The sequence below is a fragment of the Puntigrus tetrazona genome, chromosome 7 (genome assembly GCF_018831695.1).
Source record: "Puntigrus tetrazona isolate hp1 chromosome 7, ASM1883169v1, whole genome shotgun sequence".
NCBI lineage: Eukaryota > Metazoa > Chordata > Actinopteri > Cypriniformes > Cyprinidae > Puntigrus > Puntigrus tetrazona.
This window is the reverse complement of record NC_056705.1, coordinates 11,615,645-11,628,628: the sequence shown is the minus strand read 5'-3', so window position 1 is coordinate 11,628,628 and position 12,984 is coordinate 11,615,645. Positions and strand designations below refer to the sequence as shown.

General features: G+C 40.1%; 2 protein-coding genes across 7 annotated transcripts in view; one reads left to right on the top strand and one right to left on the bottom strand.

Annotated features, from left to right (window-relative positions):
* Positions 1-3,434, bottom strand: part of nav2a (neuron navigator 2a) — a 171,841-nt gene extending 168,407 nt beyond the window's left edge. For all 6 annotated transcript variants that reach the window (XM_043243962.1, XM_043243963.1, XM_043243965.1 and 3 more), the window contains exons 1-2: positions 3,317-3,434; positions 2,032-2,550 (exon numbers count right to left, since the gene is read on the bottom strand). In XM_043243962.1, the coding sequence (XP_043099897.1) occupies positions 2,032-2,259 (228 nt within the window). In that variant the 5' untranslated portion in view covers positions 2,260-2,550; positions 3,317-3,434. The remainder of the gene's footprint in view (positions 1-2,031; positions 2,551-3,316) is intronic.
* A 648-nt stretch (positions 3,435-4,082) lies between these two features.
* Positions 4,083-12,866, top strand: e2f8 (E2F transcription factor 8). Its single transcript, XM_043243340.1, has 14 exons — positions 4,083-4,376; positions 5,358-5,448; positions 5,849-6,088; positions 6,196-6,352; positions 6,430-6,741; positions 6,898-7,059; positions 7,271-7,408; positions 7,525-7,728; positions 8,129-8,213; positions 8,309-8,780; positions 9,171-9,482; positions 9,720-9,855; positions 10,699-10,976; positions 12,098-12,866. Exons 2-14 carry the CDS (start codon positions 5,365-5,367, stop codon positions 12,248-12,250), a joined length of 2,733 nt encoding a protein of 910 aa, XP_043099275.1. The 5' UTR covers positions 4,083-4,376; positions 5,358-5,364; the 3' UTR covers positions 12,251-12,866.
* Positions 12,867-12,984: the final 118 nt, after the last annotated feature.

The window sequence follows — 12,984 nt, the reverse complement described above, 5'->3', positions numbered from 1 at the left end:
AGGTCTGGAACAACCTGAATTTTAATTTCACATGCCCCTCATTAAAAATAAATAAATAAATAAAAAACAATGAATTAATTAATTAAAAATAAATAAATAAATTAAACAATTATAATAACAATTAAAAAAACAATGAATTAATTAAAAATAAATAAATTAAACAATTATAATAATAATTTTTAAAAATGTATATATATAAATATATATATATATAAAAATATAAATATATATCTCACAGAATGGAATGGAAATGCTACCAAATAGCTATCCATTAAGAAACCTTCTGCACTGATGGTAGCAGAAAACAACACTTTCTCCTGAAGCCAAACAATCAATGAAACATTCGGAGATGCATCTCACTATAAGCCACTACGCTTTTTCAATTATGCCTATTTCATTAATGCATTATTCAGCTTCTTCTTTGATTGACCCTTCCTGCTCTCACTGAACAGAGAACAGGAGTTCACAGGAGTTCACAGGTTCTTTGTCATTACCGGGCTCTAATCTAAAATTCATAGCTTCGGATTGAAAAAAAAAAATGATGTAAGTTTCACATCAACGAGCAATTCCACAATGAAGTGCGTTACCTGCATCTCTCCCAGGAAATGTCATTTGATGATCACGCGTAATCAAAAAATCAGGTCGAATGGTGGGAGAAAATCCAATTAACCAAAGCAGGAGCAGCTCTCTCGGGAAAATCTATATAGCATGAGGTAATTGGGAAACACCTAGCGTCAGATCCAGGGAGACCCCTGTTATTCCACAAACAATGGACTGCATGCTAGCAGATAGATAGATCTATTCAAAACCACTAGTTTCGGTTGACAGAGACTATTGTGCGATACAAAAACACAGCGTCACGTTCGCACCGAACAAATTACCGATTCGTATCATCCTTTTGATAACTCGAATATTAAATTAGTTACTCGAATTCTGGCTTTCATGCCAACAATCTTCTTTACGGCGCGCGTTCGAAGGCGTAGCGTCCTAACAAGAGTCCATCGCGCTGGAAAATTGGGAAACAGCAGCTGTGCTTTTTGCTACTTTAATTAATTCATGTTCTACTAAAATCCCAGGTGATCAATTTTGCATATCTAATCGACTCAAACCAAAGAGGAATAGGGGGGGAAAAAGCCCATGCACCAAACATTTCAGCAAAATGAGTCCGTATATTTTAATAGTCCTCCAAGACTCTCCTTTAAGTCTGGGCGAGAGACCAAAATGCCCCTGAAGGATCCAGCTGGGCATCCAGGAAGCCCAAGCCTCATCTACTCGCTTCACGCTAGGATTTACACCAAGCAAAACATGTCATACTTGGACAGGCAAGCAAATGGGTATCCGTTTACATGTAAAATCAGATTCCCAAAGACGGAAGTGAAACACGGGCCTTGAGGAATCTCTAAGCCAATTAGTTCGGCTCTTGAGAGCAGAATGCTCCTGAAACCGGATCGGATGCAAAGAACACCAAGGTTCGCGACGCCTGCCCTGAAGTTATTCTGCATTACTAGCTGTTTATTTCGTTATAAAACTCACATGAGCGGTAATCTGCGCTGGGAGGCTTAGGATTCGCTTTCAGATAAAACTAAAACGTTGACACCAAGGCTTCATTTTTCCTCATGCTTCACAAAGTCTAAAATTATTCGCAGGCTTTGTGGTCAGCAGCGTGCATTCGCAAGCAGCCGTAAAGTAGACACACAAATCTCAGCACAAGTCAATTAAGCGGCCATTGCACCTGGTGCTATGCTATTGGGCCATATGCCAAGGGACGCGAGCGGCCTCAGCTGACCATAAATCACTGGATAATGCGCAGCATGGCCAAGGTGAAAGTGTTCCAAGTTTCTCCCTTAGCGTGAAAATAAAACTCTAAAAATATGGAAAAGTTGCAAACGGCGATTGGAGAAGCAAATACAGAAACAATGCGATTTCATCTGTTTCATCAGAGATCAAGCGGGATGTGTTACGAAACGTTGTTTTGTTTTGTTTTTTTATGCGATATGATGCTATCCAACATCCCAAAATCAAAGCGCTCACCTTTTTCTGATCTTCCAGGCCATGAATCACCTGCTTCCGCTTTGTGTGCTGAGATGCAGACGCCTCGGCTCCCTTCTCAGACATCTTCCGAAAACCCTCCTTGACGTATCCACTACACTTCTTCAAACACAACTCCAGCGCTCTCCGACCGCTTCCAGTATTCCCAAATCCAAAGTCCCTATGCAACCAAGCTAATTCCCTTAATGTCCGTTCATTCGTGCGATTCATTGAGTCTGGGGCAGGACAGACGTGCGATCACACCATGGTGCATCCCTTCAGATGAAGCCCAGCACGGCCGCTCTGTGACAGGCATCAAGAAGGGGGGAAGGGCCCCTGTGACCAGCGGCCCCAACTTCATAATTACACATTTCTGTATTCACAAAGTCATTTTCCTGATGATGCGAAAACTTGCAAACGAGACAGCGGCATGTTCTTGCGGCTTTACATCGCGGTTGGGTCTTAGCGAAATCCGCAAAAAGCTCAAATCCAGGGACGATACTTCTGCTCCAGGATTGGTCTCTTTTACGTAAACAGGTGCGTGCGGGTCAGAAGGAAACAAAACAAAGCAAATTTCATAAAAAAAAATAATAAAAAGTAAGGGCAAAACAACTTATACTTTAAAAGTAACTTTACATTAACTAAATACAGCATGAGAAATACGTATTATTGTCAGAAAAATATTTGATTACATACATTCATATTTATATATATATATATATATATATATATATATATATATATATATATATATATATTAACACATATATACATATATAATATACACATATAATATTTATATATATATATATATATATATATATATATATATATATATATATATATATATATATATATGTATGTATGTATGTATATATATAACAACAAATAAACAAAACGCATAGACCTCCATAAACTTTTCTCTCTAAAATACAAAATACGCAGCTGACAGTAATTGTCCAAGTTTAATTTCGATAAAAATAAGCGACGCACAAACAAATAACAATCTGGAGATTTGTTTTAAAACACTTTAAAACATTATTCGGGCATTTTATACGAAGGCGCACGGCTAGAAACTCTCAATTTAAAGTAATCGCGCCTCCGCCGCGCAGCCCCTCCTTCACGACACTCGCATTGTAGTCGAAATCCTTTGGTTTTTACGCGATTCAATATAAAACATATAACAACAATTCAGCCCGCGACACTTACAGGTAAGGTGTGATGAAACGTATTTACCTCCGAAGCGCTTGTTTAGTGACGACGGGCAGGAAATAAAGAGACAACTCACCCAAACGGGAGCGCGGAGAGTCCGCTGAGGGATGCGGAGCGGAGCAGCAGCGAGTGCACGCGGGACCGGCGCTACGGCGGCTTCAATCCATCACATTACGTCATTCCGCGCACACTGCTCTTTTCTCGCCGCTTCATACCGGCGAGCGTCTCCATGGAAACGTCCACAGCGCGTACGCACAGCGGCGCCTAGCGGCAGGCGACGGAAATGTCGCTGGCGAGAATCTGATATATGATAGATTCGTTACATATTTAATAAATAGAAATATTTAATAAATGTTTAATGATAATAAAAAAATCTCATAGCTTGTTACGATAAAACTCACGTGACGCCTCGGAAATAGTTCTAATATGCTGATTTGGTGCCCGAAAACATTATTTTAAGATGAATGTTAAAAAAAATGCATTTGAAAATATATTCCTATTGAGAACAGATACTTTTACTTTATTTCTCAATAAACAAAAACAGACTTAAAGATGAGGATTCTTATCAGATTTTAACAGGCTATCTTTACGTACATATAATAAACTTTCAATAAACACATATTTTCTCTCGGCTGTCCTCTAAAACTAGAAGGGAGTCGATAAAGCGCTGTTTTTACTGTGATATGTCTAGGATCACGTAACAGGATGGTTCACTGAGTTTTTACCCCCGTGACCTGCTGGGGTAGCGGCAGCGGAAATCTGGCTCCGCCCCCAGTCGGCGTTCCCTTCAGCTGTGATTGGCGGAGAGGCGAGAGGGGGCGGGGCGGAGCGGAGCGCGCTGTGTCCAGTATCTAGGCGGGACAAATGGCCAGACTGATCAAATAAACTTTTTTTTACTCACTAGGAAGCGGCCGCATACAACTTTTCCTCAGCTATGCACCAAAAGCTGTTTGTTTTCTCTCTTGTATTCATTTTCGGTTCTTTTAATTACTAAAAGTTCATTTGCAGAAGTGTTCCTGTGATCTAATAGACCTGGTACTGTATACGTGTAATACTCACCTGTACAGTGTTCCTACGGATTTATGGACTCGACTGTGATCGATTAGTATGTGAAAGGGGTGCATCTGTCTTTTTGGGTGAGTAGCTTTTATATTTTATCTTGTTTTTTTTGTAGTTTTGCTCTGTGGACCGGGGGGAAGTGTAATGCGATTGGCTGTGGGGTTGTGGGCTAACTAGTCTCAGGTTTGTTTGGGCTTAACATATCCGCTTTAGTTAATAAAATTAATCGACAGGTCATATTTGACCGTATAATATCATACGTACCTTAATTTGATTCATTGTCATGCATTTAAGACACACGCCAGACTGGCGGCTCTTGGTAGCTTTGAACCCGCGCTAAATAACTGAAAACGCTAACAGTTTTGTAGTCTCATAAGCTATCATGACTACAATCTTGATACAAGTTCTTACCTATATTTATGTAATTAGTTCCTGAGCTTTACGTACGTACTATATAGTTATATACGATATCATACACCACGTAAGCTATTAGCTACTTCTGTTGGTAACTTGCTCGGGTCATTTTACAAGCAGCTTAACTGTTTATATATAGTTTTTGAATTACTTAAGGCGCGCGACCATCGGGCAGGTAAACGATTTTTTTTAAGTAGTATTAAAGTTAGTAACTTCCGGATTAAATCTTTTGCAATCGGCGAGATTCCGCGCCAAGATTTCAAAAAGTGTGGAGGCGCGCGGGACGAGATGAAGTCCCGCCTCGTAGCGCCGCATTTATTGGCTGGTGTCAATTGGGGGCGTGTCTTCGAACGAGTTCTCCGCCGCCATTCGATGGAAGGCTTGTCAGTTATTGCCAAACGCAAAAATCAACACTTTATTTTTAAATCGTAATACTTTTTCATTTATGCACACTTTTTTAAAATCTGTTTTAAAAATTAGCCGTGTTAAAATGTGTTGAGCATCATACCCGGGCTGATCTTTACAATGTTGTCTCCAACGATGTACAATGCTGTAAAGAAACGGTAGGGCTGCTTTATTAAATCTAAAAAATAATAAGTGAACGTTGGTTATTTTAACGTTGCCTCGTGTGTTCTTTTCTTTAGGTGGAAAATGTCCAGCACATTGCCGGAAGGTCAAAGGCTAATCAGAAAACCTTTAAGAAGTCCATTCAAGGAAAGATCAGAAAATGACATGGTCAGTTATAAATATTTTGGCCTCAAAATCACAAAATAGCGCTTTGAAGAGTTTATTCAGTTAGTCATCCTGTAGAGCAAACATGCCCAAACAAGGGCCTTCAGGAGAAAGTTAGTCTGTGTTGACCTTTGCTCTGTCTTTTTATATGGGACATGGGAAAAATAGAAAGAAAGTATTTCTTCTAAATCTGCATTTATAACATCTTAAATGTAGAATAATAATGTACTGATATAATATAGCTGGATATAATGTAACAATTACTTGTTACATACCCATAAGTCGAGTTTTGTTTGTGGCCCTTTGTAGTAAAAAGTAAAAAAAAAAACTCTGATCTTGAAGTATTTCTTTAAAAACTTCATAATTATGATGAAAAGAACCTAATGTGTTTTCTATGAAATAGGGGCATGTTTTTGTGGAGCCACAGACGCCACTAAAAAGCAAGGCTTCAGATGCTGCGTTACTGGAGAGCCATAAGAGCATGGGACCCCTGACAACGCCTACTAAGGCCCTCGAGGCGCCATCGAGCGACCCCTGGACACCTACCTCTAACCTGAAGATGCTCATCAGCGCAGCCAGTCCTGAGATTCGCAACCGCGAGAAAGAGCGAGCCGCAGACAGCGGCGAATCGGAAAACTCGCAGGTGCCTAGAAACGTTTGCGTGCATCTCGCACTATTTGTTGATTTACTCTCTGCATCGCTGATAAATGCATCGTTTTGATACACGTTTTCCATTGCCGTGCCACACAGGAGCCTGAACAAGGGGAAGAAGTAGAAAAGCTACAGATAAGCCGTAAAGACAAAAGCCTAGGCTTGCTTTGTTACAAATTTCTCGCAAGGTACCCAGACTACCCCAATCCTGCCGTAAACAACGACATCAGCCTCGACGATGTGGCGGCAGAACTAAGTAAGTTGACGAAAAACTGCTATTTCAGCCACGCGTTCCCTCGATCCTGATCGCCTCCGTTCTCACTAACCTCTCAGGTGTGGAGCGACGCCGCATTTACGACATCATGAACGTCCTGGAGAGCCTAAACATGGTCAGCCGCCTGGCTAAGAACCGCTACACGTGGCACGGCCGAGTGAAACTCAAGCAGACGCTCGGCGTGCTGAAACGGGCCGGCAGAGACAACCGCTACGACCAGCTGATGCAGCAGATCCGGCAAAGGAGCCTAGAGCGAGACGAGAGGGAGATCGACTTGGACGGAGAGGAGAAGGAGAATGAAGAGATGTCCAGTTTCGATATGGATGGAGATTCTAGTCAAGCGGAGCTTTCAGGAGCGGATACTAAAGCGGGTAACTTCATGTCTGACCGCGTTCTTAAAGCGGGATTTCAATTGTTCCAGCATTACTTATATTTGTTAATTTAGAAAACATTTGGAAGTTATCGGTAATTGTTCAGGGAATGCTTGTATGCGCATTTAACTAATGCCCGTTGTTTTTTACGTGCAGCTTCGGCGAACAGTCGCAAAGACAAATCTCTGAGAGTGATGAGTCAGAAGTTCGTGATGTTGTTTCTAGTGTCCAGCCCTCCTGTGGTCAGTCTCGAAATGGCTGCCAAGATCCTCATCGGTGAAGATCACGTTGTGGATCAGGACAAAAACAAGTTCAAAAGTGAGTGCTGCTCTCACCGTGCTTATAAGGAGCTCTTTGAATACAGCGGATGGCACATTTGTTATCTTTTTCGGCAGAGTTTTCTTGCTAAAAGTGCATTATCAAATTTACCTGCTCTGAAGAAACACGTTTTTAGTTGCGCTAAAGCTCTTCTGCATTTTAACTTGAAAATGGAATTGATTAACTGAATCATCTCTGTTTTTGTTGGCAGCTAAGATCCGCAGACTTTATGACATTGCGAATGTTTTGAGCAGCCTAGAGCTGATAAAGAAAGTGCATGTGACCGAGGACAGAGGAAGAAAGCCTGCTTTCAAGTGGACCGGGCCAGAACACTTACCACCTCCAATGGGTAAGTGTATTATATTTAGCATGAAATTGTTCATAGTTGTATTTAGAATATTTGTTTTAAGCTGTCTGTATATGTTCACCTCATATATCGTGTATTGTTTATGTTTGTTTTAACAGATCTGGGGACCTCAGCGTTATCAGCAGCGTCACGGCCTCTGGAGTCTCGTTCCTCCGTTGACAACTGTGCTAAAAATCTGTTTTCATCACCTGGAACAAAGCGGGGTTTTACTCGACACCATTCCTTGGTCAAGCTGGTCAAGAGCATACAAGATGACCGCAGAAAAATCAACTCCGCTCCTTCTAGTCCAATTAAAATGACAGGTGAGCCATCGCTGCGTCTGCATCATAAGAAAGCAGCCTGTTTTCTGTGGGGATTTTCTACTTTAAGGTCAGTCGTTATTAATAGCACCAGTCTTGCCTTTTTGAAATCTGACCACACAAACAAAATTATTTTGGGGGGCACTTTGTGATGCAGTTGTAGAATATGTGATGGTGAAGACTGGAGCGATTGCTGAAAATTCTTTGCCATCACGGGAATAAATTATATTTTAAAAATAGATTAAATACAAATATTATTTTCAGTCGTGATGATGTATGTTTTAACTATGTTTGATAAAAATGAATGAATTTATCGTATGGAGATTTCTTTGCACTTTTGAACGGATGTTCATCAACACTTTTTCTACACTTGAAAACTAATCGTTCTCGTTTCATTTTATAGGCGATTCTGCAAACGGCGAGTTCTACACGAACAAAATGGCTCACCTGGCTGCTATCTGCAAAAAGCAACTAGATGAACAATCGGCGTAAGTAAACTTTTTACGTTTCTTAAAGCAAAAACAAACAAAAGAACACATCGAACTACCCGTTTCAGACACGGCGCCTACGATTTGTCTTCTAGGAGCCGATGTATTCAGCATAAGAATGAGGTGACAGACGCTGTGAATGGAAGCACTTCACAAGTATCTGAACTACCTGAATCCACGTCTGCTAGCAATCATCAGTCCCACGGGCCTTTGGGAATGCAGATCCCGGTTCTTCCCACAGGGGCCATTCCTTACATTTCCACCAAGTGCTCCCCGATCATCCCGGTTCTGATACCCCAGCACCAGGCAGGCGGGTCGTATGCTGTTTACGTGCACCCCACTTCTCTCAGGCCGCAGCCCACCAGCCTAGCAGTCCGTTCAATGACATTCGAGAGCCCGGGAAGTGCAAACACAAAGACATCGCCTGCTGCAACAGCTAGCGGTAACCAAACCAACCAACCGTCATTGCAGGTTAAAGAGCCGACGAGTCCCTCAACCCTTAAACGAGCATGTGGAGAAAAGACCTTAACAGGAAGTCCATCTAAATTGCAGCGGATAGAGCCAAAGGTGAGGTTATGTGCAGAATATATGGCATGGTAAATTATATAATTGTGTGTGTAGATAGATAGATAGATATATGATACACATCATGGATTTAATAGGTTAAAAAATGTTTTTGCTTGAACAGTTATTTTACATAACTTTTAAATGTTTGAAATAGTTTAAATTTTATGTTGTATTGTCCAAACAATTCAATTAATTTCAATAAATACCACTGAGTTTTGTTTTTTCTAAAAATATGTAAAAAACATATTTTACATGCTTTAAAATGTTTAGTAAAAATGTGTAGGTAAATATAAAAATGAAAAAATCAGTAATTATAAACATTTAACTTTAAAAAATAATGTATGTATGCTTAGAGTAACAGTTTTAACCTTTTGTTGTTTTCTTTTTAAGAGTGTTTCACCGAAGCTGTGTGAGATCCTGCAAGCTCGTCTAAAGGCCCACAGAGGGGCACTTACCTCAAACCGGCCTTCCCCGAGAGCCCTACACCTGGAGTTCTCCAAACCCTCTGAGAACCAGCCTCCCTCACTAATCGCTGGCACAGCGCCTATGGAGCACAGCGTGGAGACATTCCTGGAAAAGGAGGAGAAGGTTCAGACCTCGGACAGCGAGGCCGGTCTTACGCCGGTCAGACCACCACAATCACAGGCCCAGAAGTTTAGCGTTCAGGACACGGTGCTGCCATCTGGGCCCATACATGCGGAGGTAGGAATCGGGGCTTAAAGTTCTTCTGCACCGTGCCCGATCTCTGGCGTGCAGCATTTGGCTGTGGAAAAAACAATCATTTAAAAAAATCATTTAAAAATCCTTGTGAATGTATTACAAGTGTGCACCTTGTTTCTCATGATCCTCATGTTGGAATGATCCAAATTGTTTTTATATGTTTTTTTTTTCCTTCACCTGAGTTCCAGGCTTGACTGTACTTTCTCTCTTTTGCTTCAGACTTTGATCCCTGCGGGTTATTTGATTCCGATCTCTCAGCAGTCCATCGTGAACTTCAGAGATCCACAGTGCTCCTCTGGAGAAGGCTCCAAAACCTCCACGCCAACATACAACGTCTTTCACACCCCAACTGCAGGTAGGCCAAAAATCAGTATATTTACTATAGGATTGGAGGGGAGCTTTTTTTTAGCTGTGCTTTCTAGTTATATTACTTTGATCAAATATTGATTTTAGGTAGAGTAGAACTTTAAGTGCCCCTATTATAGATTCTGAACAGTGCATATTTTGGTTTTGGGAGTCACAAACAACAGGTTGACATGCATGCAAGGTCAAAAAACACTTTTATTTTCTTATAATATGCATTTATGTCATTGTATTTGTTCAACAACTCCCAAACGATTAGTTCAATGATTAATTTTTCTAGTTGATTGGTCGATTTCATTTAAAGCAGTGTTTGTGAGTTTTTAACGCTCTAAAAGCAGCACCTAGTGGCAAAGAACGAATTGCATTTTGATTCAGACAAACGTGAATAGACCAAAAGTGAGTGGCAATACGCCAATACTTCATTTTGACGTCGATGGCTTGGGATTCGTTTCAATGATTCAGAGTCGACTCTTTTGAAAGACAATACATTTACACACAGTGCAAAACTTGAGGATGTTTTGATTCACTCGAGCTGTGTTACTCTCTGCATGAAAGGTCATTTTCCATAATAAAAATCCATAATTAGGGCACTTTAATTGTGAGATTTGAGTAAATTGTTTTGGTTTGTGGGGGGGCATTTTCAACTGAAAAAGTTGCGTTTCGGCTGTTCTTTACATGTTAACAGCATTTGAGAGGCTGAAAGTACGATCATTTGAAAATGGATTTCATCGCGTTAAAATGATACATCGTGAAAAACGCTGATTTGTAAAATACGGCAAATCTTAAACATGCACGTAACGAATCAAGCAATCGCTGACGTATCCGTTCTTTCCAGGTTCCAGGCTTCCTCAAGAAGTCACCCCCACCCGGCTCCCCCTGCACCGGATACCATCCGTCTCTCCCTTCCCTTCTCAAGGGCATCGCATCCACAGCCCCAGTCCTGCCATTCTCAACTTCACCCTGCAGAACCTGGGCCTTATCCCCGGCTCCAGCACACCCAACTCCACTCCTGAGCCTCCTCACCCGGGGCTCGCTCCGCAGGGCATGATCTTCGTGAAGCCCATCTCACCTGCCCGAGCTCTGCAGCCCGTCACCCTCATCAGCATACCTCAGGTACGGCCACTGCGTCTATGAAACAATAAACAGTCGGGATTCCACTTTTATGCAAATAAATAAATAAGCGTAACACTTTATTTCGATGGGGCTTTTTTGAACCTTCTGGTGGCTATAAGAAACTTTGCACCTGCAACTCTCACTGGAGTATTATTTGACCGTCTGCTTCATACCTGGTAACTCTTTATAGCGGTGATCTCCCAAAAGACATTCTATTGAATATAAAAGTAACTTTGCAAGAACATGTCGACTTATTCCCTCACCTAACTTATAACCCCAAACCTAACACTAAAAAAAGGTAGTAGATATGGAGATGAAATAACAGAATGACCGTCAAAATAAAGGCAAACCAAATAATCTAGTTTTACATAATTTAAGTGAAATTATGATATTATGATAATTTTTCTTAACAATAACTAGTATATAATTTGTTAGAATATTAAAATGTACATGTAGACAAAATGCCGACCTGTTGTTCTTCACCATGTTTTTAGGAAACCTGGATTAGAAAAAATAAAATAAAATATTTTGTTGCTTTCAAATTAAAAAAATTGTTTATTTACATAAATAAAACATTGGGAATATACTACACACGTATAATACATTCAGGTCACATTAATTAGTTTTCCTATGACTTTGTTTGACCTACACTAAAAATATATATATATATATATATATATATATATTATTATTATTATTATATATATATATATATATATATTTTTTTTTAAGTCAAATGTGACATTTATAATGTTTTTTTTTTTTTTTTTTTTTTTTCAAATTTCTAATAACTGATTTCTGATAAGATATCCCGAAGCAAAGCAAAAGCTTATTATTATGATATCTGAAGGATCATCTGAGACTAAAGACTAGAGTAATTATGCTGAAAATCGAGCTTCGTATCACAGGAATAAACTACATTTGAAAATATATTAAAATATTTATTCAACGTAATAACATTTCCACAATATTACTGTTATACCCAGTGTCCGTTTAAATAAACGCAGACTCTCCGAAGAAAAAAAAATCAAGCTCCAAACCCTTAAACGATAGATAGAAATAGTCCTTCGTTTGTTGTTTAAAACGGTCATTTGCAAATACGTCCTCTCTTTCCCCCGCAGCCTTTAGTGACCACCCCTAAAGGTCCCTGTCAGCACCTCCAGCAGAGTTTCTTTCACACGCCCGTCTCCTTCCCCGCCGTAACCAACAGCACGGCTCCCAAAAACATCTACATCCCTCAGAGAAAGCTCGACGTGAGTCCAGAGGACACCTAAGACCTTCACGCCGACAAAAACCACTGTTCTGTTTGAGCCATTCTGTCTGTCTGTCTGTCTGTCTGTCTGTGTGTGTGTGTGTGTGTGTGTGTGTGTGTGTGTGTGTGTGTGCGTGCGTGCGTGTTTTCACGTTTTCCTCTTTTTACGTATTTTTACTTTACTGTAGGGTCTGCATTAACTTCACACGAATCTGTGGTGCTTGATGCTTTTTTTACTACTGAGACTCTTCGCAGGACGGCCAAGGGTTTATTTGCAGAAATAAAAGCACATTTCAGGGGTGTTCTTTATGCTGTAAATTTAGGGTAAAAAAAAAAAAAAGGTATGAGCTAAAATTTTAAGAAATATTAACAGGAAATGTCATTTCAGGGATTGTAGGAATTGCCAAATTTGTACGATTTTTTTTTTTTTTTAAGTTGTTGTAAATGGCGTCGCCTTAAAGTGTTAAAGTACCACAGTATATTAAATTGGGAGGATGTTAGATTAAGGGTGTTTTTTAAATATTGTAGATGTATTTTATGTTAATGAAATCTAGCAATATTACTATCTGCACATCATTTATTCGAATCGCCTTTGCGAGCTGATTTCTGTGTAATAAAGATAAATGAATGTGCCTCGCTTCAGTGTTCATTTTGTTTTATTGTTGGTGGAACATCTGGAAAAAATCCCTTCCTCGATTTCATTCAACAAAGGTTCTTAAAACTCCTTGCATTTTTGTAATCACAAGCATAATTAGC

Coding starts and splice junctions, on each gene's coding strand:
- e2f8 (XM_043243340.1), top strand. CDS start 5,365: ATGTCCAGCACATTGCCGGAAGGTCAAAGGCTAATCAGAAAACCTTTA. Junction 6,742..6,897: donor AGGAGCGGATACTAAAGCGG/GTAACTTCATGT, acceptor TTTTACGTGCAG/CTTCGGCGAACAGTCGCAAA. Junction 8,214..8,308: donor CAACTAGATGAACAATCGGC/GTAAGTAAACTT, acceptor TTTGTCTTCTAG/GAGCCGATGTATTCAGCATA.